Source organism: Aotus nancymaae, unplaced genomic scaffold (genome assembly GCF_030222135.1).
Source record: "Aotus nancymaae isolate 86718 unplaced genomic scaffold, 86718_ANA_hifiasm-v0.15.2.pri h1tg000057l, whole genome shotgun sequence".
Taxonomy (NCBI): domain Eukaryota; kingdom Metazoa; phylum Chordata; class Mammalia; order Primates; family Aotidae; genus Aotus; species Aotus nancymaae.
In genome coordinates, this window is record NW_026988471.1 from 28158671 (window position 1) to 28185066 (window position 26396).

At 39.2% G+C, this 26396-nt stretch overlaps 2 protein-coding genes across 4 annotated transcripts in view; one reads left to right on the plus strand and one right to left on the minus strand.

Moving 5' to 3' along the window:
* CLIP4 (CAP-Gly domain containing linker protein family member 4) overlaps positions 1-14941 on the plus strand; it is a 76449-nt gene extending 61508 nt beyond the window's left edge. For all 3 annotated transcript variants that reach the window (XM_012475472.3, XM_021674437.2, XM_064363963.1), the window contains exons 15-16: positions 1037-1109; positions 12706-14941. In XM_012475472.3, coding sequence (XP_012330895.2) covers positions 1037-1109; positions 12706-13027 — 395 coding nt within the window. In that variant the 3' untranslated portion in view covers positions 13028-14941. The remainder of the gene's footprint in view (positions 1-1036; positions 1110-12705) is intronic.
* Positions 14942-22588: 7647 nt separating this feature from the next.
* Positions 22589-26396, minus strand: part of ALK (ALK receptor tyrosine kinase) — a 752988-nt gene continuing 749180 nt past the window's right edge. Inside the window, exon 29 of the mRNA XM_064363964.1 lies at positions 22589-25440. Within this exon, the coding sequence (XP_064220034.1) occupies positions 24739-25440 (702 nt within the window). The 3' untranslated portion in view covers positions 22589-24738. The remainder of the gene's footprint in view (positions 25441-26396) is intronic.

Below are 26396 nucleotides of genomic sequence, written 5' to 3' on the forward strand. Positions count from 1 at the left end.
GGTGTTTCGTTTCTCCTTTTGCCTTGCACTGAGAGTGAGCTGTTTGGGATCCTCACTTTAACCAAGAATCTTTTGTGAGGATCCCCATGTGGAGGCCCTAGGCTTTATTTCCCTCCCTGTCTCCTGTGCAGCCAGTAAGGTGGAAGCCCAGGTTCTCTGGAATTCAGTGGAAAGCCTGCTGGTATAAGATGGTCAATTACTTTGGTGTTTGGGGGCCTCTAATGGTTTCACTTTTTTGTTTTTAGCCTCTTTGAAATTGTGCCTTTTGTGTCATCTCAATAGTATTTTTTAAAAATTATAGTTTTAACTAAAATTGCATCAATCAAGAGATTAATTCAGCCTATCTAGTCTGCCATAACTGGCCAGGCTAGAGATCTTGTTTCTTTTTAAAAACATCTTTTTAAAAATTTACCTCTTGTGAAGTGTTTTTGTTTTTGTTGTATTATTTGGAGAGGCCAGCAATCAAAAGTTCTGAAGTTAATTGTTGAGTGTTTTATAAATGATTATGTCTTTAAACCATTTTATCTTTTTCTTTTTTATATGAATATCAAGATTATAATATTTGATAGTAAAAATAATCAGCTTTATAAATAAATAATTCAATTTTATTTGATTTTTGAGAAATCTTATAATAAAAATCTCCAAAAGTAATGTCATGCTCTTCACTTATTCATATATGTGTATAGTTTGATCATGAAGGTAAAGATGAAAATTTGTCCAGAAATCTAAACTATGATTATATTCAGTATACTTACCTTCTCTGCTTTTTCTTCTTCTTCTTCTTTTTTTTTAATGAGATAGGGTCTCACTATATTGCCCAGGCTGGTCTTGAACTCCTGAGTTCAAGCAGTCTTCCCACTCTGCGTCCCAAAGTGCTGGGATTACAGGTGTGAGCCACTGTGCTGCCCTGCTTTCTATTTTGAAAGAAACATTTAATATAATAGAACATCTATAGAAGAAATGATAAAAGATCATTGTAAATAAGAACTGAAAGCTTATCATCTATTTTTCTTCTAACCCCGACTTTCATATTTAGGTTTTAGGAGAAGTTTCAGCACAACTTCCGCTTCTTCCCAAAAGGAGATTAACAGAAGAAATGCTTTTGCCAAGTGAGTATTAAGACGATTTAGAAAAACACCTTTCAAGATGAGCATGATGGGATTCTGTGAAGAAAGAAAAGTGGAGTGCTGTATCTTTTGCATTGCTTAGTAGAATTTTAACAAGTAGGAGAAAAGGTGTGATGAGTGTATTGAGAAGAGTTCTTTCTCCCTCCTTTGCAAGCGCAATTAAAAATGTCACCAGTGACTAAAACTAGTGCACTGCATATATTTTTATCTTCATAGAAGTTAGAACTGTTAATAAAAGTTAGAGGAATTTACATTTTGTCTTTTCATTGAGTAGGGTAGATTGCTTTTAAATGCTCCTTAAGTAATCAGAGATTTGATTTAATATTGTCAGTGATACATGAAAGAAATGTAAGGCATAACCTTACAGTTATTTTGAAAAATGCTCCCACATTCTCTCAAGAGTATATTGCTTAAAAAGCCTTTTTTTGCTTCATTGTAGAAAGAATGCCCTTTTCTCTTTTTCGTTTTTATCTCCCCCAGACCCACTTCACTACCTGCCAGTGGTTTTCTGAAGCTTTTTTACTTTTAGAGCAATATGAGGCTCTTCCAGACTGATTGGGTTTAGAGGTTCTTTTTTAAATGATGCCATTTAATTTATGAATAATACCCTGGGGGAAAAGACTTAGCTGCTTAACGAAGTACACATGCTTGCTTAAGTTGTGGGTGGTAGGAGCCACCAGAAATTAGAGCCCAAAAGCTAGAACTTGAAGTCCCACGGGGGATAGGCAGGTCATTTGTTTACCCTCTGGTGTGAAGGTATTGATGAGCTTCACAGAGGTCTGAAATTTCACGGGAGAACCCTGCCTGGTCCTAAGGACTGTTAGGTACTGTTGACATGGTTAGGTGGGGCTGTTTTTTTCCCTTCCTCAAAATCATCACCAATTTTGAGAATTTTGAAATTGGTCTTCTTGCTCGAGGAGCTGAAATAGTTTAAGGACAGTCAGTTTATGCTCCAGTTTATTGAAGATATTCAGGAGTTCTTAGGCAGAATGGAAGAAGTTGCTATGAAGAAACAACCAGGAAATAAAGGATTCTGAAGCGGGAGAGGTATCCAAATCAGTGTCGAGATGTCGGTGAGTGGAAGAACATGATAACAAAGAAACAAGGGAAGGAGAAAGCAATCTGAACCCTGGGAATTACACAGCAGGTATGGTTAGATGCAAGACGCTCTGCGGACGTGAGGTGGAAATAGTAGTACTTATCTGTTTTCTATGAAAATAAAAAAGCTTTAGTAATATTTATACAGGTTAACACTAGTACCTTAAGAATATACTTTTATTGAGGTTAGAGAATAAGCTTTTAAAATTATTTATCTGTTTTTACTCATAGAGTGTGTGACCAAAATGTTTGTTGATCATTGTTCTCAGGAACAAAAGAAAGAGTGTCAGGTGCTGGCAGGCACTTAGGACATATGTCCCTGCTCCTAGGGGTGAGGGAGACAGGGCAGTGCTCAGATGGCCTTCTGCCAGGCAAGGGGCCAGAGTTGATTTCGTGTTGTGCTATCTGTTGGTAATCTATCTGGAGGCATGGTGTGTTCTGAAGCATATGTGTTGAGAAAGTGCATGTCTTGAGATTCATCAAACTCTGTTCCATTTCCTTGCTTAGTTGTATGGAAAGAAATGATACTGTGAGAAGAAATACGGAAAATCTAGTCAGAGATGATGAAAATTCCTGGGTAGAAACTTGAAGGCCTTGGGGGCAAAGGACACGTTTGGCCCCCATGAGTGAAAGCAAGCTGGGAAACGGGAAGGAACAGCCTCCCATGTCCTTTCTGTGAGAAAATAAGATTTTTCTAGATCATGTACAGAAATGGTAGTGAGGAATGTGTTTCATCCCAAGGAAGACATGGCAGAAAGGGGGAGGGAAGCAGCTCTGTCTTCAGAACACTGTATGTCGGGTGCTAAGAATGAGCTTGAGATTTTCCCACAGTCGTCACAGGGATCTAATAGGCATGAGGCATCCATCCTCCTTCACTCTGTGGATGTCTACATCCCACCTGGGATCTGTCTCCTGTCCCGTCATTACCAGCTCACTTTAGCTCTTCTCCATGTTATCCCCAGGGCCTGCTTAAAAGTCCTCTCTGGGTCTTATCTGTGGAATCTGGCTCATTGGCATGGTTTGGTCAGCCCACATTTGGTGGTCTTTAGGCAGTGTTCTTATGATTCAGTTTGCCACAGGTCTGTCCTTCCACATCATGTGCTTGCATTTGTTTTGTGCCTCTCCCTTAAAGCTTTCAAATTCTCAAACACAGAATGAAGTCCAGATTCATTGGCCCAGCCTACAAAGTCCTACATGATTGGTTCCTGTGTTTCTCCTGACTTTTGTTTCATGGTGATATCCTCACAGGTGACTGCAGTTCTCTAAACTGTATGCTTTTCAGGAATAGTAAAAAGTAACACACATATTGTGGCTGGGCACAGCAGCTCATGCCTGTAATCTCAACACTTCAGGAGGCTGGGGTGGGAGGAGCACTTGAGGTCAGGAGGTTGGGACCAGCCTGGCCAACATGGTGAAACCCAGTCTCTACTAAAAATACAAAAATTAGCTGGGCCTGGTGGCGGGCGTCTGTAATCCCAGCTACTCGGGATGCTGAGGAAGGAGAATCACTTGAACCTGGGGGATGGAGGTTGCAGTGAGCCTAGATTTCACCACTGCACTCCAGCCTGGGTAACAGAGCAAGACTCTGTCTCAAAACAAACAAAAAAAACCCCAATATATATATATATATTTTGCTCAGACGACCGTCTGTGCATTCCTTTTCTGTGTGCTTATCTTTCAAGTTGGCAGAAACATCATTTCCCCACTAACATGTCTTTCCTGAGGCTTTAAGGGAGGAGAGACGTCTTCCTCTTCTGTGCTCGTTCTGCACTGTATAGGGTCTTTATTATAGTGTTTATAACATTTTACTGATTATTATGTGCAAATATCTAGAACGTAGCCCCATGCCTGCCGTTTCATAGGTGGCAAATAAATGTTTTTGAATGAGTAAACAGAGCTCTCAAACATGCTGTAATTCTAAGTTTCTCAATTCTCTGGCTTTTGAGCTTTGACATAACTTTAATCAAATCATTCCTAACGGAATGTTCAGTGTTCACTCAAGTCATTACTTTTTGGTTTAGATGTTGAATCCATTAATTGTTTCTTTAAAAACTTTGATTATGAAAGTTGTACAATATTTGAAAAATTAAGAAAAACCAAATGTAAGTAAAAGTCATCTGTAATTTTGTTAACTAGATGGGATTATCACTGTTAGCATTTGGTATATACTTTCCCAATTGTTTTCCTAATGCATGTGTCTGAATTTTTTTTTTTTTGAGATAGAGTTTCATTCTTGTTGCCCAAGCTGGAGTGCAGTGGTGTGATCTCAGCTGACTGCAACCTCTGCCTCCTAGGTTCAAGCGATTCTTTTGCCTCAGCCTTCCAAGTAGCTGGGATCATAGGTGCGTACCACCACACCAGCTATTTTTTTTTTTTTTTTGTATTTTTAGTAGAAACAGGGTTTCACCATGTTAGCCAGACTGGTCTTGAACTCCTGACCTCAGGTGATCTCCTGAAACACAGGAGAAATACCAAAATGCTGGGGTTACAGGCGTGAGCCACCATGCCCAACCATGTGTCTGAATTTTTAAGCAAAGGAAGATGAATCATATTCTATATAACCTTTTCAAAGCTTTTCCCTGTATGTCATGCTCATATTCCCATATTCTTTATTAGCTTCCCTCAGCATGACTTTTGCAATGTTTTTAAAAACTGTGCTGTGATATGAAAACATTTTTATGGCACAATAATAAATGAAAAAATAATCATCAGATTCACCAGGGTTGAAACGAAGGAAAAAATGCTAAGGGCAGCCAGAGAGAAAGGTCGGGTTACCCACAAAGGGAAGCCCATCAGACTCACAGCGGATCTCTCGGCAGAAATGCTACAAGCCAGAAGAGAGTGGGGGCCAATATTCAACATCCTTAAAGAAAAGAACTTTCAACCTAGAATTTCATATCCAGCCAAACTAACCTTCATAAGTGAAGGAGAAATAAAATCCTTTAGGAACAAGCAATTGCTCAGAGATTTCATCACCAAAGAGGCACTAAACATAGAAGGAACAACCAGTACCAGCCACTCCAAAAATGAAGGTAATGGTAAAGAGCATCGACAATCTGCATCAACGAATAGGCTAGCATCAAAATGGCAGGATCAAATTCACACATAACAATATTTACCTGAAATGTAAATAGGCTGAATGTCCCAATCAAAAGACACAGACTGGCAAATTGGATAAAAAGTCAAAGCCCATCGGTGTGCTGTATCCAGGAAACCCATTTCATGTGCAAGGATACACATAGGTTCAAAATAAAGGGGTGGAGGAAGATTTATCAAGCAAATGGAGAGCAAAAAAAAAGCAGGAGTTGCAGTCCTAGTCTCTGATAAAATAGACTTTAAATCAACAAAGATCAAAAGAGACAAGGGCATTACATAATGGTAAAAGGATCAATGCAACAAGAAGAGCTAACAATCCTAAATATATATGCACCCAATACAGGAGCACCCAGATACATAAAGCAAGTTCTTAATGACCTACAAAGAGACTTAGACTCCCACACAATAACAGTAGGAGACTTTAACACTCCACTGTCAATATTAGACAGATCAACGAGACAGAAAATTAACAAGGATATCCAGGACTTGAACTCAGATCTGGACCAAGCAAACCTAATAGAACTCTCCACCCCAAATCTGCAGAATATACATTCTTCTCAGCACCACATCACACCTACTCTAAAATTGACTACATAATTGGAAGTAAATCACTCCTCAGCAGATGCAAAAGAATGGAAATCATAACAAACAGTCTCTCAGACCACAGTGCAATCAAATTAGAACTCAAGATTAAGAAACTAACTCAGAACCGCATAACTTCGTGGAAACTGAACAACTGGCTCTTGAATGTTGACTGGATAAACAATGAAATGAAGGCAGAAATAAAGATCTTCTTTGAAACCAATGAGAATGAAGACACAACATACCAGAATCTCTGGGACACATTTAAAGCAATGTCTAGTGGAAAATTTATAGCAATAAATGCCCACATGAGAAGAAAGGAAAGATCTAAAATCAACATCTTATCATCAAAATTGAAAGAACTAGAGGAGCAAAAAAACTCAAAAGCTAGCAGAAGACAAGAAATAACTAAGATCAGAGCAGAACTGAAGGAGATAAAGACACAAAAACCCTTCAAAAAGTTAATAAATCCAGGAGCTGTTTTTCGAAAAGATCAACAAAATAGACCACTAGCCAGATTAATAAGAGAGAAGAATCAAATAGATGCAATAAAAAATGATAAAGGGGACATCATTACAGATTCCACAGAAATACAAACTACCATCAGAGATTACTACAAACAACTGTATGCACATAAACCAGTAAACCTGGAAGAAATGGGTAAATTCCTGGATACTTGCACCCTCTGAAGCCTAAACCAGGAGGAAGTCGAAAGCCTGAACAGACCAATAACAAGGACTGAAGTTAAGGCAGCAATTAGTAGCCTACCAACCAAAAAAAAAGCCCAGGTCCAGATGGGTTCACAGCCGAATTCTACCAGACATGCAAAGAGGAGCTGGTACCACTTCTTCTGAAACTATTCCAAACAATCCAAAAAGAGGAAATCCTTCCCAAATCATTTGATGAGACCAACATCATCCAGATACCAAAACCTGGCAGAGACTCAACAAGAAAAGAAAACTTCAGACTAATATCTATGATGAACAAAGATGCAAAAATCTTCAGTAAAATACTGGCAAACCAATTGCAACAGCAAATCAAAAAGCTTATCCATCACGATCAAGTAGGCTTCATCCTGGGGATGCGAGGCTGGTAGAACATATGCAAGTCTATAAATGTAATCCACCACATAAACGGAACCAGAGACAAAAACCACATGATTATCTCAATAGATGCAGAGAAGGCCTTTGACAATATTCAACAGCCCTTTATGCTAAAAACCCTCAATAAACTAGGTATCAGTGGAATGTATCTCAAAATAATAAAAGCTATTCACAACAAACCCACAGCCAATATCATACTGAATGGGCAAAAACTGGAAGCATTCCTTTTGAAATCTGGCACTAGACAAGGATGCCCTCTCTCACCACTCCTATTCAATATAGTACTGGAAGTTCTAGCCAGAGCAATCAGGCAAGAAAAAGAAATAAAGGGTATTTAATTAGGAAAGGAGGAAGTCAAATTATCTCTATTTGCAAACAACATGATTGTATATTTAGAAAACCCCATCGTCTCAGCCCAAAATCTCCTGAAACTGGTAAGCATCTTCAGCAAAGTCTCAGGATACAAAATCAATATGCAGAAATCACAAGCATTCCTGTACACCAATAACAGACTTAAAGAGAGCCAAATCAAGAACAAACTGCCATTTGCTACAAAGAGAATAAATTGCTACAAAGAGAATAAAATAGGAATACAACTAACAAAGAATGTAAAGAAACTCTTCAAGAAGAACTACAAACCACTGCTCAAGGAAATAAGAGAGGACACAAACAGATGGAAAAACATTCCATGCTCATGGTTAGGAAGAATCAAGATTGTGAAAATGGCCATACTGCCCAAAGTAATTTGTAGATTCAATGCTATCCCCATCAAGCCACCTATGACCCTCTTCACAGAACTGGAAAAAACCACCTTAAACTTCACAAGGAACCAAAAGAGAGCCCACATAGCCAAGTCAATTCTAAGCAAAAAGAACAAAGCTGGAGGCATCACACTACCTGACTTCAAACTATATTACATGGCTACAGTAATCAAAACAGCATGGTACTGGTACCAAAACAGAGATATAGACCAATGGAACAGAACAGAGGCCTCGGAGGCAACGCCACACATCTACAACCATCTGATCTTTGACAAACCTGACAAAAACAAGCAATGGGGAAAGGATCCCCTGTTTAATAAATGGTGTTAGGAAAACTGGCTAGTCATATGCAGAAAGCAGAAACTGGACCCCTTCCTGATACCTTACACTAAAATTAATTCCAGATGGATTAAAGACTTAAACATAAGACCTAACACCATAAAAACCCTAGAAGAAAACCTAGGCAATACCATTCAGGACATAGGCATAGGCAAGGACTTCATGACTAAAACACCAAAAGCACTGTCAACAAAAGGCAAAATAGACAAATTGGATCTAATTACACTCTAGAGCTTCTGCACAGCAAAAGAAACAATCATTAGAGTGAACTGGCAACCAACAGAATGGGAAAAAGTTTTTGCAATCTACCCATCTGACAAAGGGCTAATATCCAGAATCTACAAAGAACTAAAACAGATTTACAAGAAAAAAACAAACAAGCCCATTCAAAAGTGGGTGAAGGATATGAACAGACACTATTCAAAAGAAGACATATATGAGGCCAACAAACATATGAAAAAATGCTCATCATCACTGGTCATTAGATAAATCAAAAAACCACTTTGAGATACCATCTCACGTCAGTTAGAATGGCGATCATTAAAAAATCTGGAGACAACAGATGCTGGAGAGGATGTGGAAAAATAGGAACACTTTTACACTGTTGGTGCGAATGTAAATTAGTTCAACCATTGTGTAAGACAGTGTGGTGATTCCTCAAGGACCTAGAAGTAGAAATTCCATTTGACCCAGCAATCCCATTACTGGGTGTATATCCAAAGGATTATAAATCATTCTGTTATAAAGACACATGCACATGTATGTTCATTGTGGCACTGTTTACAATATCCAAGACCTGGAACCAACCCAAATGCCCATCGATGATAGACTGGACAGAGAAAACGTGGCATGTATACACCATGGAATACTATGCAGCCATAAAAAATGATGAGTTCATGTCCTGTGTAGGGACGTGGATGAATCTGGAAACCATCATTCTCAGCAAACTGACACAAGCATCATTCTCAGCAAACACCACATGTTCTCACTCATAGGTGGGTGTTGAACAGTGAGAACACATGGACACGGAGGGGAGCATCACACACTGGGGTCTGTTGAGGAGGGGACTAGGGAAGGGACAGTGAGGGGTAGGGAGTTGGGGAGGCATAATATGGGGAGAAATGCCAAATATAGGTGATGGGGATGGAGGCAGCAAACCACATTGCCATGTAAGTACCTATGCAACAGTCCTGCATGTTCTGCACATGTACCCCAGAGCCTAAAGTGCAATAAAAAATATATATATTTATATATGTATGTTTGTTTATATATATATAATGTTTATATATATAAAATCTTTATATATATAATACAATAAAATATATAAAATGTAGATGCTAATGAACTTAATTTTTTAGGGAGAAAATACTACATCCTACAGAAATATTTTTTGTTTACATTCTCTAGGAGTCTAGGTAGCAGGACAGAGCTAGGGCACAGTAAACAGAGATTTACAATGTGATGAATAATTTGCTTCTACCTAAGACGATAGAGGTATTGTTGTCATTTGGACTAATAAAAGGCAATTTAAAAACATGAAAAAAGATAAATGAAAAAAATCAGAATTTAATAATAGATGCCAGACTTCTAAAACATGTATTGAACTCTCCCCTTCCTTACTCCCTCCCCCATACTTCTCTTTCTCTACATGAATGTGTGTGAGTGTATTTTTCAATATTTATTTCATAGAGTCTTTCTCTGTTGCCCAGGCTGGAGAGCAGTGGTGCTATCTCAGCTTGAAACCTCCACCTCCCGAGTTGAAGCGATTCTTGTGCCTCAGCCTCTTGAATAGCTGGGATTACAGGAAACTGCCACCATGCCCCTCTAATTTTTTTATTTTTTGTAGATCCAGGGTTTCACCATGTTGGTCAGGCTGGTCTCAAACTCCTGGCCTCAAGTGATCTGCCTGCCTCAGCCTCCCAAAGTGCTGGGATTATAGGCATGAGCTACTGCACCCAGCCTCTTTTTTCAGTTTATGCATTAAAGCTCTTTATTTGCAGTTTGTTTTAATATACAGGAGTGGTGAGAATCATATCCTTTTCTCTTAGCTAATTTTTACAGCACTCTCATTCAATGCTCATTCCTTTTTCACTGATTTGAAGTTTTACTTTTTAATCACATGTAAAATAATTATGTGTATTTTTCATTTTTCTAAAATATGTTTTCTGTGTTGTTTAAAACTACAGTCTTACACCAGAGCCACATTGTTTTAACTATTGTAACTTTATAATTTAACCTAATGGCAGTGTAAACCTTGCCTCATTATTATTCAACCTTTTCTTAGTTACCAGTACTCATTGTGTTTGTGAAGAGAGCCTGGCCTTTGTGTTTGTACAGCCATGGATCTGAGCCCATCTTTGCCTTTTTCATCTCTCTGACCTTAGGCACATAGTTTAATTTTTCTGAGCCTCAGATTATTCTTCCATTACAAGGAAATAATAATCCCGCCTTCACTGGTTTGGGTGAGATTGAAAGACATAACGTATGTGAAGTGGTTAGACACCTAGTAAGATTTTAGGAAACGATATTGTCATTTATGTGAAAATTACAGTAATTTTGTCTGGTTACAAAAAATATCCATTTGGGGAGAGTGAACATAAATACATTTCTGTTTAGTAACAGCTCTTTTGTGTATGTTCTTTAGTAAAGATTTATGCTTTTTCTTATAGGTATTACATGTTTCTTTATTAAATTTATTGTATTTGTGCATTTGACATGTAAATAATTGAAGACCATTTTATAATTAGGATTCTGTCACTTACTGGCAGATGTGGCTTAGAATAAATATTTGAGCCTCAGTTCCTATCCATTAAAATTAGTCATCTTCCTTTCTTACAGGGCAGTTAATAGGAGCAAATGAGACATTGTATGTGATGGCATATTAAAAATAAAGTGAAATAAAAGGTGAAATAAGTTGGACCTAGATTCTGTTCACAATAAGCTCCTGTGTAGTTTTAGTAACAGGATCTGTTTTGAAGCTACTGTGGGGTGAGGGGAGGGGTGTCTTTTGGAAGAGAGGTGGCATAGGATAGAGGATGGAAAGCTCCAGGTACTTTTGGTGGTTTCTTTCTGGCCATTTTGGAAGGTCTCAGCTCAGGGGGCAACAAGACCCTTGTCATGTTTCTACTGTGGGTAAATGTCAGCTACTTCCAGTGGACATTGGAGGCAGCTCTGGGGCAGTATGGGCCTGAGGCCTTGGCTGAGTGCACCGGGGAGTCCCGTGCTTTATTATCAGGTCATGGTGGTGGCGAGTGCTAGGAGACGTTTCCAGCACATTGGAAGGAATGCCATGTTGCAGGGAGAGGGAGAGGCAGCTGCTCAAGGCACCTCAGCCCCTCCTTAGTGTTAGTGGCCCGGCAGGGAAGGGGGGTTACTAAACCTTTAATTATAACTGGAATTCATACATAGAACATGTATATAGATATTTCCAAAGCTGTGGACTTACAGTTTTAAAAATTTGTTTTCATATGAAAAATATTTTTAAAGTGAACAAACTAATTTAAATTTACTATAGTCAAAATACTAGATTCTTTTCTTTTGCTTTGACAATACTGATAGCAATTAAAACAGCCAAAATACTAGATTCTTTCTTCTTGCTTTATTTGATAATGCTTATAGAAATTAAATAGGTTTGTGTATTTTTTTCTAATTGCTGTTTTACTGAAAGCATGTATGCGTGTGTGTGTGTGTGTAAATAAACATGTCTACACACATTTCATATATATATATACACACATATACATATGTATAAATGGCAAATGAAATCTTAAATCCATAATAGGGTAGTCTTAAAATAGAGCAAAGAAAAAAGCTTTTAAAATGTGAAACAAAAGTCCAGTTGAATTTTGATTAATGAATGTGGGGGTTGCGAGTGCCATCGCTTGCTCACTTGCACAGTTGAAAATCAGTGTATATCTTTTGACTCCCCCAGAACTTACCTACCGATAGCCTCCTGTTGACTGGAAGGCTTACTTATAAACAGCTGATTAATAGATATTTTGTATGTCACATGTAGTATATGCTGTATTTTTACAGTAAAGTAAGTTAGAGAAAAGGATGTTAAAGTTATAAGGAAAATATATTTACTATTCCTTAAGTAGAAGCGGATCATCATAAAAGTCTTCATCTTCATTGCCCCCACTTTGTGCAGGCTGAGGAGGAGGCAGAAGAGAAGGGGTTGGTCTTGCTGTCCCGGGTGGCGGAGGCGGAAGAAACTCTGTGGTATAAGTGGACCCATGCACCTCAAACCTGTATAGTTCATGGGTCAACTGTATATTCTAAAACTGCTCTTTAAAATTAAAAAACTATTCCAACTACTTGGGAGGCTGAGGCAGGAGAATTGCCTGAACCCAGGAGGCGGAGGTTGCGGTGAGCCGAGATCGCGCCATTGCACTCCAGCCTGGGTAACAAGAGCGAAACTCCGTCTCAAAAAAATAATAATAATATTTAAAAAATTAAAAAACTAATTTGTGGACCGTAAAGTATTCTCTTTTGGGGCTGAATGAATGAATTCTGAATGTGGCAGTGGAAATGAATACGATGATTGCGTTATGTGGCTTTGGCACTAAAGCGTTTTTCCCGCTTTTCCTTTCTGCACAGATCAAAAGCTGCTTTGCGTCGCAGTTGGAGCAGCACCCCCACTGCAGGGAGCATTGAAGGGAGTGTCAAGCTGCACGAGGGGTCTCAGGTCCTGCTCACGAGCTCTAATGAGATGGGTACTGTTAGGTATGTGGGCCCCACTGACTTTGCTTCGGGTATCTGGCTTGGACTTGAGCTCCGAAGCGCCAAGGGGAAAAATGATGGGTCAGTGGGTGACAAGCGCTATTTCACCTGTAAACCGAACCACGGAGTCTTAGTTCGACCGAGCAGAGTGACCTATCGGGGGATTAATGGGTCAAAACTTGTGGATGAGAATTGTTGAGTTAAGCTTCTAAAATATTAAATAAGCTTGAATATATATATTTGGTGTAAATAAAGAGTCCATGGTAAATGGTTTACTTTAGCCATATTTAAAATTTGAAAATAGAGTTATCATCTTAAAAATCATTATAACAATTCAGAGAGAGTTCTTTACAAAACCATGAATATGAACTCTGGGGAATCATGGTTCTTTTAAAGCAATTTTCAAAATAAGTATCATTTAAAGCTTTAGGTCCCAAGAAAATTCTGGGACTCAGGAAAAAAAAGTGCCATCAGGTGACCAGCTGTTACATTTCTTTGCTTATTCTGTTTTAATTTTACACATCATATTGGATTTTTCTTAGCGCCCTAATTGTGAAGGGTTTCTGTAGTTTCGGTTATGTGTAATGTTCACATGACCTTTATTTGTCAAGCATTTTTGGAATTTTTCCTTCTTTCCGTGCTTTATTACTGATAAGTCCAACAAGAGAATAGTAGCTGGATGACTAGTATATTTTTTATATATTTTGGTAAAATTATTTGCCTTTTCAGAAATGCCTCATCTAAAGATACGTGATAACTTTGGAGTTGGAAGGGGTCTTAGAGGCTCTCCGGCTCTGCTTCTTGCCCATTGCCAAATACTGAAATGGAAGCCTGTCTTACCTGGGGTCACTAACCTGTTGGTTAACTGAGCTAAGAATAGAATGTGGGTCTCCTCACTTGTGGCCCAGTGTTCTTTTCTCTGTACAAAATGTCTAATTTCAGATTTTTTTTCTGCTGCTTGACTGCTTCATCTGGATGAACTACAAAAAATCCATGATTAAGGTTTATGAATTCAAGTAATAATTAGAATTTTTTTGCACAAACTTACTTAACTTCCTTATTGGATATGTTTGTAACACAAACACGAAGCACTTTTAAAACATGATGCACTTTTCTCTTTGTGAAGAATTTACCATCCTTTCCTTCTGGGATATGAGAAACATTAAAAAAAAAGTATTTAACAGAATAGAGCAAATTAAGATGTATTAGGAAGGGTGTATTAGTTATTTACTTAAATGTTTATAATATCTGGATTTTTTTGTTTTATTACTCATAGAACTGGTGTTGTGTTTGCTGTTTTTATATCTCCAATTGTTGCAGAATTCAACCTGTTTTAAAGCTACAGAACTGTATTTTCATTTTCTTTCTTGGGCACATGATAACAAACTAAGCTTCATAATAGCGTGATGTCATCATGTAAAATGTTTGTATTGTGGTTAAGTATTGATGTTTATGTCCTGTCTGCGTAAAGATTTATCTTTTATTGTAAGCGTTTAGACTTTACCACAGAAATATTGGAACAGTTTGCTATATAAGATTAAAAAGTATCCTTCAGAATGGAGCTCGCCTTGTGCTTAGAAATATAGTATGTTGAACTATTTTGCAATATACTATTTTAAATCTGAATTCTGCCACTTCGCTGCCTTTTTAAATAGTGTGTGGTGTTTCAAATACTGCTAGAGCTATTTTCCTGAAATACGTTTGCAAAATAAGGCTGCTTTGTAATCAAGGAATATTTTTATTGATAGAAGGAAATGACTGTACTGCGACTGAAAAGTAAACTTATTTTATTATACAGATTATTTCTTAAAAATTCTATTTATACCTTAACGTGAAATCCATGACCACACCAAACTTGGCTATTCATAATTTTTTCTGTTAAATGTAAAACACTGTAAGTTAAAAACAGTAATGCCAACACTGAATTTATTTTTGAGGTCAAAGAACCGGTTGTTCTCTTTATATTTAGATGAGGATTAAGTCCATATAACATGTGTATTTACCTATACTATACATGCAAATTAGGTGTTTTCATTTGTGTTTTGCTTATGAAATGTCATTTAAAGTTCACTTCTTGAGCATCAATAAAAAGGGAAGCCATGTGGTTTTGGAATGGTATCTTGTCATTTACCGTATTTGCAACTCTCCTTTTCTCAGTCATTCGGTATGTATGCTTTGAAAAAGTTTTTTTTTCCTCATGGTAATGGCTTGGATTTGTCCTATCCCTATGAAGAGTATTAAAAAGTGTCATGCTTTCTACCCAACAACTTATGTTCGTAGCCACCCTCCTATTAGTATTGTTTTGATGAATAGTGAGTGATTTAAGAAAACAATGTATTTCTACAGTTAGGATTTCATTTGTTTGTTTAGGGTAGGATGGAACACTTTGAATTTAGATTAAAAAGTAGAAATAATTACCTACCTTTTACTAAAAAAAAAAAAACTTTGTTTTTATATTTAGGGTGATTTTGGGGGAATATTTCTAAGTATGTAACAGTGTTGAGATGCAGCTGTTTGCTGACTGTCAACTGCGGTGTTGTAATCTTCGTGTCAATCTCTGGCTCTTCCTCCCAAGAGCCTCTGGCTCCCCTCTCACATTTTATTTTTCTGTTTAGCGTTTGGTCATGCTTACTACTTATCACAGCTTCTTGCTTACTGTTTCTTTCTTCCTTCACTAGATTGAGGAGTGGATTTTTGACTGTTTTGTTTTGTTCACTACTTTATCCCCAACACCTCGAATAATACTTGGCACCTCGTAGATGCTCGGTTTTGTTGAGTGAACAAAGGCAGTAAAGATTGTTGGAAATACAGATAGTATCTAGCTAGCTTCAGGCAAGTGGCCTTGTGAGACCAGGCCATGGAACAGGTAAGTTTTCTTAGACACGGAAGGAAGGAGGACAAGAAAAGTTTGAATCCAGGAGCCCAGCTTACCCCTGAAGAGTGCCGTGTAGGAGACCACAGATGTTGAGTGGCGCAGCGGTAGGGAATGGGGAGAAAGATGTAGTAGGACCACCTGGGGCAGCTTCCTTTCCATTCTGCCTGGGGCAAACTTTGAATTCCTATTTTAATATGATAATTTAGAGAACATGGTAATATGTGTAGTCTAATATGGAGAGAATGAACTGGATCATTCACAAGTGGGGATAACGTTGATCTCCAGTATTAAATTTTTTTTTTTAAGGTAGAGTTTTGCTCTTGCTGCCCAGGCTGGAGTGCAATGGCATGATCTCGGCTCACCACAACCTTGACTCACTGCAACCTCCGCCTCCTGGGTTCAAGAGATTCTCCTGCCTCAGCCTCCCGAGTAGCTGAGATTACAAGTGCGCACCACCATACCTGGCTCATTTTTTTGTATATTTAATAGAGACAGGGTTTCACTGTGTTGGCCAGGCTGGTCTCGAACTCCAGACCTTAGGTGATCCACTTACTTTGACCTCCCAAAGTGCTGGGATTATAGGCATGAGCACCATGCCCAGCCGTATTTTTATTTCAGAATTTTATTTTGAGGCTACCTATTTAGAATGTTTAATAATATCATTTAAACCACATCAACCAATGGCTGGAATCCTATTGTGTTAAAATCTTTTTTTTTTTTTTTTTTTTTTTTTTTGGAGACGGAGTTTCGCTCTTGTTGCCCAGGCTGGAGTGCAATGGCGCGATCTCGGCTCACCGCAACCTCTGCCTCCTGGGTTCAGGCAATTCTCCTGCCTCACCCTCCTGTAAAATCATTCTTAATTGAGAAACAGTTCTAGTAATTTTGACTACTCACCAGATGGATAATTGTTATCTAAATAACAAATGACTAAATGACTCGGAGACATATAATATGCATCGGCACATTGCAAGTCAACAGAAGAATTAATTTTTTAAATTTTTATGCCCTTTGCTTCACTACACTTATTTATAATACAAATACAGTGATTAATACAAAACTCACGTTATGTATATTTTTAGTAATTGTTTAATATCCCTTAGTACACAGGCCTTATTTACAAACAGTGTCACATACTCTGTTTGAATATAAAATAAACATTCCTAATGAAGTTCGTGCACAGGCTGAACAAGTTAAACTTGCAGGACATGTTAAGATTGTATGATGAACAGAAGATGATGCCTTTGCATAGGCAAAAAGATTTTGTTCTATTAATCTAATTTGTTTTTTTTTTTTTTGGCTAATGCTCCTGTTTTTTTTTTTTTAAATTATTGAGACAAAATCTCTCACTCTTGTTGCCCAGGCTGGAGTGCAGTGGCGTGATCTCGGCTCACTGCAAACTCCACCTCCCGGGTTCAAGCGATTCTCCTGCCTCAGCCTCCCGAGTAGCTGGGATTACAGGCATGCATCCCCATGCCCAGCTATTTTTTAGCAGAGATGGGGTTTTACCATGTTAGCCAGGCTGGTCTCGAATTCCTGACCTCAGGTGATCCACCCCCTTCACCCTCCCAAAGTTCTGGAATTACAGGCATGAGCCACCATGCCCAGCCACTAATGCTCCTTTTTATGAGAGAAAAAGAAGTATAGTGGTGGAATTGGAGTAGACTGACTCATATTACTGACGTTAATATCGTTGCATTATGTGTCGTTGAAATGAAACTTTTTGTTTTATAGCTCTCCCTTGAGAACGGCGTCAAGGTGTAGGGGAAGGTTTTTCCTTTTATCTTTTTAGAATGTCTTCCAATGAATAGAATATTCATCATGATAAATCAGCAAATTTCATCATTTACTCTGCCTTTCAAATAGGGCAAGCATAGTGGTCATGGTGGTGCCGAGAAGGGGCAGGGAGTTCTGAATTATTAAAGACATTTCAGGTGTTTAAATTGAGGCTGTTAGCTTAAAACATAATCTATTTCCAAGGATCACTGGTGTCATTTTTAAAATGCTCATAAATCTGGTTTAAGTTCAGCTTTGAAATCCCATATGAAGCTAGATATGTGAGTTTGTTATTACTGCAGCTGTTTACACACACGCATATCCTAGTAGACTCCTGTGTCAGGAGGAATTGGAGGAAGTCGGTCTCAGGATTAGATGTTTAGTCAGAGTTATTTCAGCTGGCTAAATAAAATCAAATAGGGATCAGTTTAACTCAGCAATCTAACTATCCGATAGTGATTTTGAATTTTAGGCATTTCTAAAGCATTGAAGGTTAAACTCTGCAAGTCCTGTGTTCTTGGCATGTGTCTATCTGATGGAGATTTAGTTCTTTCGGTTCCAGCCCGTCATGGCTCTATTCCAAGTAGACTTACCTTATTGAAGACTGAACTAATTTTTATTTTTCACATAACAGATCACATCAGACTGACATGGAGATGAATCATGTTAAGATTATATCCACAGCTTCAAGCTATGCTTTCTGTTCTTTAGTATGACTTCTGAGATTCAGCCCGAAACTCAGTCAACAGTGTTAATGACCTTGGCTGCCCCTAACAGTTCTTGTTGTGAAGGATGGGTGTTACTATCCAGTATCTTTGGGGGGGGGAAAAAAAAAACCTAAAATGGATTTTTAAATGAATTTTAATCATCATAAAGTCATAAAAATTCTCATATTGTTGGCAGGGGGAAGTGGATTTTCCATTACAGACAATATAGAGCATTACAGAGCAGAAGAATAAGGCGAAAAATTATAGTTGCCTTTATTGAACCTGCTAATACAAATGGATTTCTCATAACAATTCCAATATATTACACATATCAGTGAAAATATTGTAATTTTTTCAGATGATACTTTCTTTTTCTTGAAGGGGATAGAACTTAGGGAACTAAGAAGTAGCATGAGATTCTTGAGGCCTCACTTTACACCCCCTGGTGTGTGAGAAAGGAAAATCCAATGTAATTTTCTGCTTTAGTTTCTTATCCTTTATAAAACATCACCTACTTCCTGGCACATACTTGAGGAAAAGGAATTTCTATCTTGAAAATTACTTTATTTCTTCTGAGAACTGTGAAATATTATATAAATATTACTTTGAGAATAATGCAAAAAGATTTAAATGGTTTCCTTTCTCAACTATTAGATGCAGTAAAATATAGAAAATGTGCCCACAGTCTTCACAGTCTTATCGTGGTGGGATGTTTGAATTGACTGTCTTTTGGATTCCATGTTTCTACGGATCCATTATAAAGCTATAGTGTTCACAACAGGTTTCCAAAAATTACCATCCTTTGGCGGTGGATATCTCTATAAACCTGAAAAGAGTGGTTCTATCCAATCCTATGGTAACTATGAGATTGGACGCCTGTTCTTAATGAATTCCTCATCATAATGGCACTGGGATGCACTTGTTGAGGGGCGTTAGAATCCACAGGCGCCTCCTGCTCTCAAACACCTGGCTTGCTGTGGGTTTTGCTACATCCCTTTGGGAATGGGCATCAATATGCTTTGGCTGTGTCCCCAGCCAAATCTCATCTTGAATTATAGCTACTATAATCCCCATGTGTCATGGGAGGGACCTGGTGGGAGGTGATTGAATCATGGGAGTGGGTTTTTTTCCCTGCTATTCTCATGATAGTGAATAAGTCTCACGAGATATGATGGTTTTATAAAGGGCAGCCCCTCTGCACAGGCTTCTCTTGCCTGCCTCATGTAAGACATGCCTTTGCTCCTCCTTTGCTTTCCACCATGATTGTGAGGCCTTCCCAGCCATGTGGAACCATGAGTCCATTAAACCTCTTTTTCTTTATAAATTCCCCAGTCTCAGGTACGTCTTTATCAGCAGTGTGAGAATGGACTAATACAGGCACTGAGAGGTGCAAATTGTCAACTGACAAAAAGTGCATCAGATATACCATCGAATATTAGGTATGATAAAAGGTAAGTTTTATGGTTTTACTTTGCTAATAAGGTTTCCATTGTAGCAAATGTAACGAAAGAGAAATAAGTAGTGTGGCACGGAAAGCATGAAAGTCATTAAATGGACATGACTCATAGTTCTGCCGGCTTTGCTGCTTTCTGGAAATCATCCCTGAGTAATCTCATTTTGCTATGGTAAGGATTTGATGATTTGCTAAAGAGATCTTTGAATAGAAGGATCTTTACACAGAGGACTGATACTAAACTCTCTGATCTACGTCTACGTCAAGATTACATATAATTTGTCTCACTGGGATAAGAGTCAGGGTCAAGGACACATGCACACACACCAGTCATGCTCAACTGATTACTGTTGGGTGTTGGGATTTACCTTATACAGACAAAGTCCTACAGAATCACAGACTTCAGTTAGAAGGGGCCTTTGAGACCAACTCCAACTCCTTTTTTTTTTTTTTTTTCTTTTGAGAGGGAGTCTCACACTGTTGCCCAGGCTGGAGTGCAGTGTATGATCTCCGCTCACTGCAACCTCTGCCTCCCAGGTTCAAGCAATTCTCCTGCCTGTCTTCCAAGTAGCTGGGATTAAGGCACATGCCACCATGCTCGGCTGCTAATTTTTTGTATTTTTAGTAGAGATGGAGTTTCACTGTGTTGGCCAGGTTGGTCTTGAACTCCTGACCTCATTTTTTAAATAAGGAGAGTTTCAGTAACTTGCTTGAGTCAGGGAGGTAGGTAATTGCAGTCTAGTAGTAGTAGGTCTCTTAACTCCTGCCTGGTCTGCTTGCTGTTTTCTCAAGTAATTGATGAGTGTTCAACTATCCAAGATGATATAATCATCGGAAATTTTTTCAATCTGATATTCATCTTTGTTAGCAAATAAGCTCTTATAATATGTAAATATTCTAGGGAGAATTACTACCCTAGCTGCTAAGGTTTTGATGTGAGTTAGTTTAATAAGACTATCTTTCACCTAACACCAGCTGAAATGAACATTAAGTGATGGCAGGAAAAATAACTGGGTAAGTTCTCCCAAGGAGGCAGAAAGTCTTAGGAAATTGATGGGATGGGGAGAGAGCCTGAGGATGTCAAGAAGAGGGATATAAGAAATGGACATGTGAAGGCATTAAAGACTAATTTTGGTCCCTGCACTTTTTCTGAGGTTAGACTTGTACCATCTTTCCATGTGAAGGGTAACGCACTTGTTTTATACTTACTGAATGCTGAAGAGAGGACAGTGGTTGCTGTAGTTTTGTGGTCATAGTTCTTGTAACTTCCTGTCCCCCCACCCTCCCATATAGTAGTCTGTTCTTACAAAGTTTTTAGAATGTTTTAGAGTTGTTAGGCTACAGCTAAAAAAATGTTTTGCAGTTGAGTAGTGCATCAAAAATTAAACGCCCCCACTCAGGACACCAAATAAAAGTAGAATCTTAAGAGAAAGCTTACTATTCGTTCTCAGTAATGATCTTTCATTTTAGAGCAGCATGTATAGGATTACGGGAATGCTGGTTTTCCTTTTTATGTTCACACAACACAGGAGCCATCTGCTGCAATGAAATTAGCAAAGTCAAAATGTGTGTTCTTTAGGGGCTCATTTTAAAAGCCATTAAAGATAGGTTGACAACACACTTCATACAATTTCATGAATCTTGTCATGGGAAGTCTGTTATTTAGAGTCACCTGAATTCAGATGCATCTCATTGTAGGTTTGTAGAGCTCATACGGATTTTAATCCTACTATTACTAGTGAAAATCTATTGGCTTGATTATTCGAATTTCTTAGTGGTGTGCTCTGGGAATTTGGATATAAAGGCCCATATTTTACACAATAAAGTTAACTGTAGTTACCTAATACCTTACAGCTATAGGGTTTACTAAGTACTATGTGGAGATGCCAATTTTTTTTTAAAGAATTACTGAAATTGTGGTAGAGGCTTTACATTCTTCTTTTGAGCTGAAGAGGAGTTGGGTTCTGACAGGGTTTTTGCTACTGCCATTAGCGTTAGATCAGAGGAATAAGTTCTGGTGGTCAGTTGCACAGGAGGGTGACTGGTTAACAATAATGTATATTTCAAAATAACTAGAAGAGAGGATTTTGGATGTTCTTACCACAAAGAAATGATAACTGTATGAGATCATGGGTATGCTAAATGCCCTGATTTGATTTTTATAATATACACATGTATTGAAGCATCAGATAGTACCCTGTAAATACGCATTATTATCTGTCAGTGAAAACAAAACCAAGTGACAGGTGAAGAAAACATGGCACAAATGGGAGAGCCAAGAGGGCTGGATGTGAGTGGGGACAGTAACCCCTGCTGAGCATGAGGGCAGGGAGGCATAGACATACCTGGCCCCGCACCCACCCCCACCTCACCTGGGGGCTACCAAGGTGTAAGAGGGGGTGCTTGTGCTTTCACACAGTTTCTGAGCTCCCTGAGGAGCTGCAAGGAAGGGAAGTGATTGTCCTTTTATGTATGGAGACATTGAGGTACCAGTGGGCCAGATAACCCAAGGGAAGTCAGAATTCAGACCCTAACTGGAAGAAGAGAATCCAGTCTCTTAGGAGAGCATACTCTTCTTAAAAAATGTATTCCTGCTCATCTGAATTGCTGTAATCTTGAGGTACAACATATTAACAAACTGGTCATTGCTCACAAATTGCCATTTTCCCAATGGAACAGTTGTGAACTTTCGATGGGCTTCTTTATAGACATAGGATATAAATAATTATGCTAGACTATGGTTTAATTAACGTAGCTTCTGCAAACTTGTGTCCATTCATATTCTGGGTGGAACTTTCTATCATGGTTATTAAGTTTATTAAAGCAAATAGCGCCTGTATGAATTGTAGCCATATGGCTGGAGCAGTATTTGAGTGGACAATAGTCCAGATTAATATCATGCTGATCCCCATGGGTTACACCAAGTTAAATGAAACATCTGAGGTCATTGAGTCTCAGTGTGGAGCTGTTTATTTACTTATCCATGTACACAAGCTTTTAAGACTTATTTACATGAAAGTTGATACCAACAAGGACGATTAGAGAGATCAACAAATCAATCTCAGTGGTAGAAAGGCACAACCTGAAAATGTAATGGATTCGTAGTTTCTAAAAGTGGAAAGAAATATTTTCCCCATGAATAACAATAAAAAGATGGCTGTTTAACCAGATAGCTTATTCCCTGCTTAATTGCTTATGGATGTTACAAATATAAAACAGAAGTGTTTCTCTCAGTTATTGACAACTCCTCTGTCATCCTGTAGGAAGAGTGTTTCTCAAAGTGATATTCTTGAGCCCCTTCAGGTGGTCTGTGAGTTAAATAATGATTATATGATTAGGCTACTTTTGTGCCTGGCATGAACCAAAACTTTACTGATACGTTTATTTAGAGATGAATTCACTGATGTTTCATCTTCGTGTATCTCTGATGAAAATATTTTTGGCAGTTAAGCAGGTAAGGAAAGTAGCCCCTGGGGCATCAGTGCTTTTACAGATGCACACTCCCAACTCCAGGGCAGGGCAACTGCCTTTGAAGAGAGGAACAGTTGTCTGGTATTGGCTTTTTACAGAATGGCTTTCACACGCTGAAAGTGATGCTTTTGATGCAGGTGAAACTGAGAAGGTCAACAAAAGGCATGTATATATCAAGCACACACACATAGTCCTTTTGTTTGGTAACGTTTAGTAACTAGTAGTAAGAGAATGCTTTCCTCTTGAATGCTTTGGCGTAGCTACTGACAGGAAAGAAGCGGGCATGAGGATAGAGAAGCAGAAAGCGAATGGAATGAGGACTGACTGATAAAGCATTCTTGCATAAGTACGTGTGTACAATTGAACAGATTCCCAATCGGTTTTCATGGAAGTAAAATTCATCTGTGAAAACCAAGTTCAGAACTCCCACTCTCACGTGTCAGTGTCAACCTCAACTCTCCAAGGGTTCCACTATTCCTTTCCTCATTGCCTCCTAGGGAAAAAATTTTGTTTTCATCTGCCTTTGACAGCTATACAAATTATGCTATGTGTATTTCAGCACATTTGTGTTCCCAGTGTACTAAGATCCCATGATGGAGAGAAAACACAGGTTAGCCATGGAAGGAAAGGGACGGCATTAGCGCCTCTCCTTAGGACCACCAGCGGCCTGTTCCTCCTGGGGCCCCGTCCATCTCTACAGGTAGGAGCTTGGGTTTGGTAATCATTCCATGACTGAAACAAATAGAAGGTTTTGGCTTAAGATGTATTGACACTTATGCCCATGAGTGGATATGTTTCTATGCTTCCAGGTATCACTGCTGCTTAACATTTTTGCTTTTACACAATCAGTTTAATTAGTGGAAAATTTTAAAATAAGTAAGTAGTTTAAATCTTTAAATCCAGTAGGAAACCTCACACTCAGTAGGAGGGTTTTTCTTAAGGCATGAGGTATATTAATAGGATGTTTGAATCTCTGTATCGGTGCTTTATCCCACTCACAGCACTTGGGATGGATGCATTTCACTTAGATGAGTATATACACATTTTTGCTATACTACTGGAACTATTCACGACATTTTACAATTGGTGATGAATCAGCACAATTAAAAGCATCTGTCACCTAAAGTGACATTTCAGTTGTCTATGATTTTTCAAGTAAAGAATGTCTTTCCCCATGCTGAGTCATTACAAATAACTCCTTTATTTCTGTTCCCTCTCCCCTCAAATGGTTCATGTCCACATCAACAAGGTAAGGAAACGTCTACAAGCCTGACTATGAAACATAGAAGCAGCTAATTCTGACTACAGTGAAGCAGAGCACACACAATTTAAAAGAAGCATAAGGAAGTATACAACAAACATGCATAAAAACCTTATGCAACCACATCTGGGCCTTGTATTTATCACTCGTTTTTATGACATTTTCTTCTTTTGAAAGCATAGGATGAACCCATGCTCAAAACCTTCCTAAAGCATTTTGAAAATACAGCTTTTTTTTTGGTGGCACTTCAAAATAAGTTGGCACAAAACAAAAAGTGACATTTGGTCTCTGGTGTGTGAAGGAGCCATTACATCTCTCTTCTCCCTGGGCTTAGGGATCCCAAGGAAGAGACGTGAGTGTGCAACCGAACTCAGGGCCCAGGCTGGTTCATGCTATTCTTGCTCTTCAGAATGGTGTCCTCATAGTGGCCAGCTCCAGGGGCAGTAGCGGCCTCTAAGGGCAAGCCCTGTTGCTGGTAGCCGTAATTGACATTCCCACAAGGGAAGTGACGTAGCCTGAAGAGAGGTACCTCCTTCATATTGGCAGTCAGCGAAGAGGGCTCTAGGAGCAGGGAGGCCCCTGGAAGTCTCCCAGTTGCAACGTTAGGTGGGACAGTACAGCTTCCCTCGAGCCCCAGGTTACCCCTCTCATGTGGCTCCTTCTTTGCTAGAGGATTGTTCTTTTTGGTGGGTTTCTCTGTAAACCAGGAGCCGTACGTTGGGTTCCACAAGCTGGTGGGCTTGTTTCTGGATCCCTGGACCTTGTGCAACTCCGAAGGCTGGTTGGACTGAGAGAAGGCCATGTTAACATGTCCCCCTTCCACGGCTGGCCCTCTAGGGACTCGAACAGAGACCTCTGCAGCTGTGGGTTTCTTTGCAGCCTTGCTAGAGGAGGTAGTAGGCAGCGGTGGTGGGGCAGCTGGGCCGCGCTCCTCCTCCCCCCGTTTCACCTGGTGGGAGACCAGGAGAGGAGGAACCCCCTCAGGGTCCTTGGGCCGTACGGGCACTTTCTCTTCCTCTTCCACAAGTGGACCGTATTCTATCGGCAAAGCGGTGTTGATTACATCTGGGTCCTACCGTAGGAGAAGCGATTAAAACTTTGAATCAGAGACAAAAATTGTTGGCTCTAGACAACACCTTAGAGGTGATGTTATCTAAACATATTATACAGATGATGAAACCAGTATTTATTGAGAAGGCACTGGGGCATAAGAAATGAATGGGAAGTCATCCTTATCCTCAAAGACCTTAGAGGATATGTGCTATAATGGAAGTATGTCCCGGTGCCTGGGACAGAGTGCAGAGGAGATCATCTTTGGTCAGTTTTTAAAGATGATTAGTGGATGTTTTAAACAAGGTCTGACTGCACTGTAAAGGCATGACCCTGCGAGCCACATGTACACCTCTGGAGGGCCTTCTGGAATTAATTAGAAAACCTGAAGTAGCTGGAAAATCATGATAAAACGGGAAGACAGTCAACCCCTGTAGCGCCTAACTACCCTGAGCCATTCTTCTATTGTTTGTTTCTCATTCTGGCCTCAATTGACAAGGCCATTGGACTTTGCTACTGACCTTGACAAACCTCGTGACTCCACACCCTACAACCCCCTCCCAGCTTGCAAAAAACCACCCTAAACTGTAACTTCTGTAACTTTCCACTGTTTTACCCCAAATCTATAAAATCAACTCCTATCCCACTGCCCTTTGCTGACTCTTTCGGACTCAGCCTGCCTGCACCCGGGTGAATAAACAAACAGCCATATTGCTCACACAAAGTCTGTTTGGGAGGTCTCTTCTTTCAGAGCATGAGTTTTAACATTCGGTGCCGAAAACCCGGGACTGGGGTACTCCTTTGGGGAGCCCAGCCCCCTGTCCCTGCTCCCTCTCTGGGAAGAGATCCACCAGAGACCTTAACACATCGGACCAGCCCAGCAGCTTGCGCTTAGCGTGCCGAACAGCTCTCTCACCACCTTCAGATCCGGTAAGCAGTCTCTCCCCGCAACCTCTTTTCCTTTAAATCTTTCTCCTT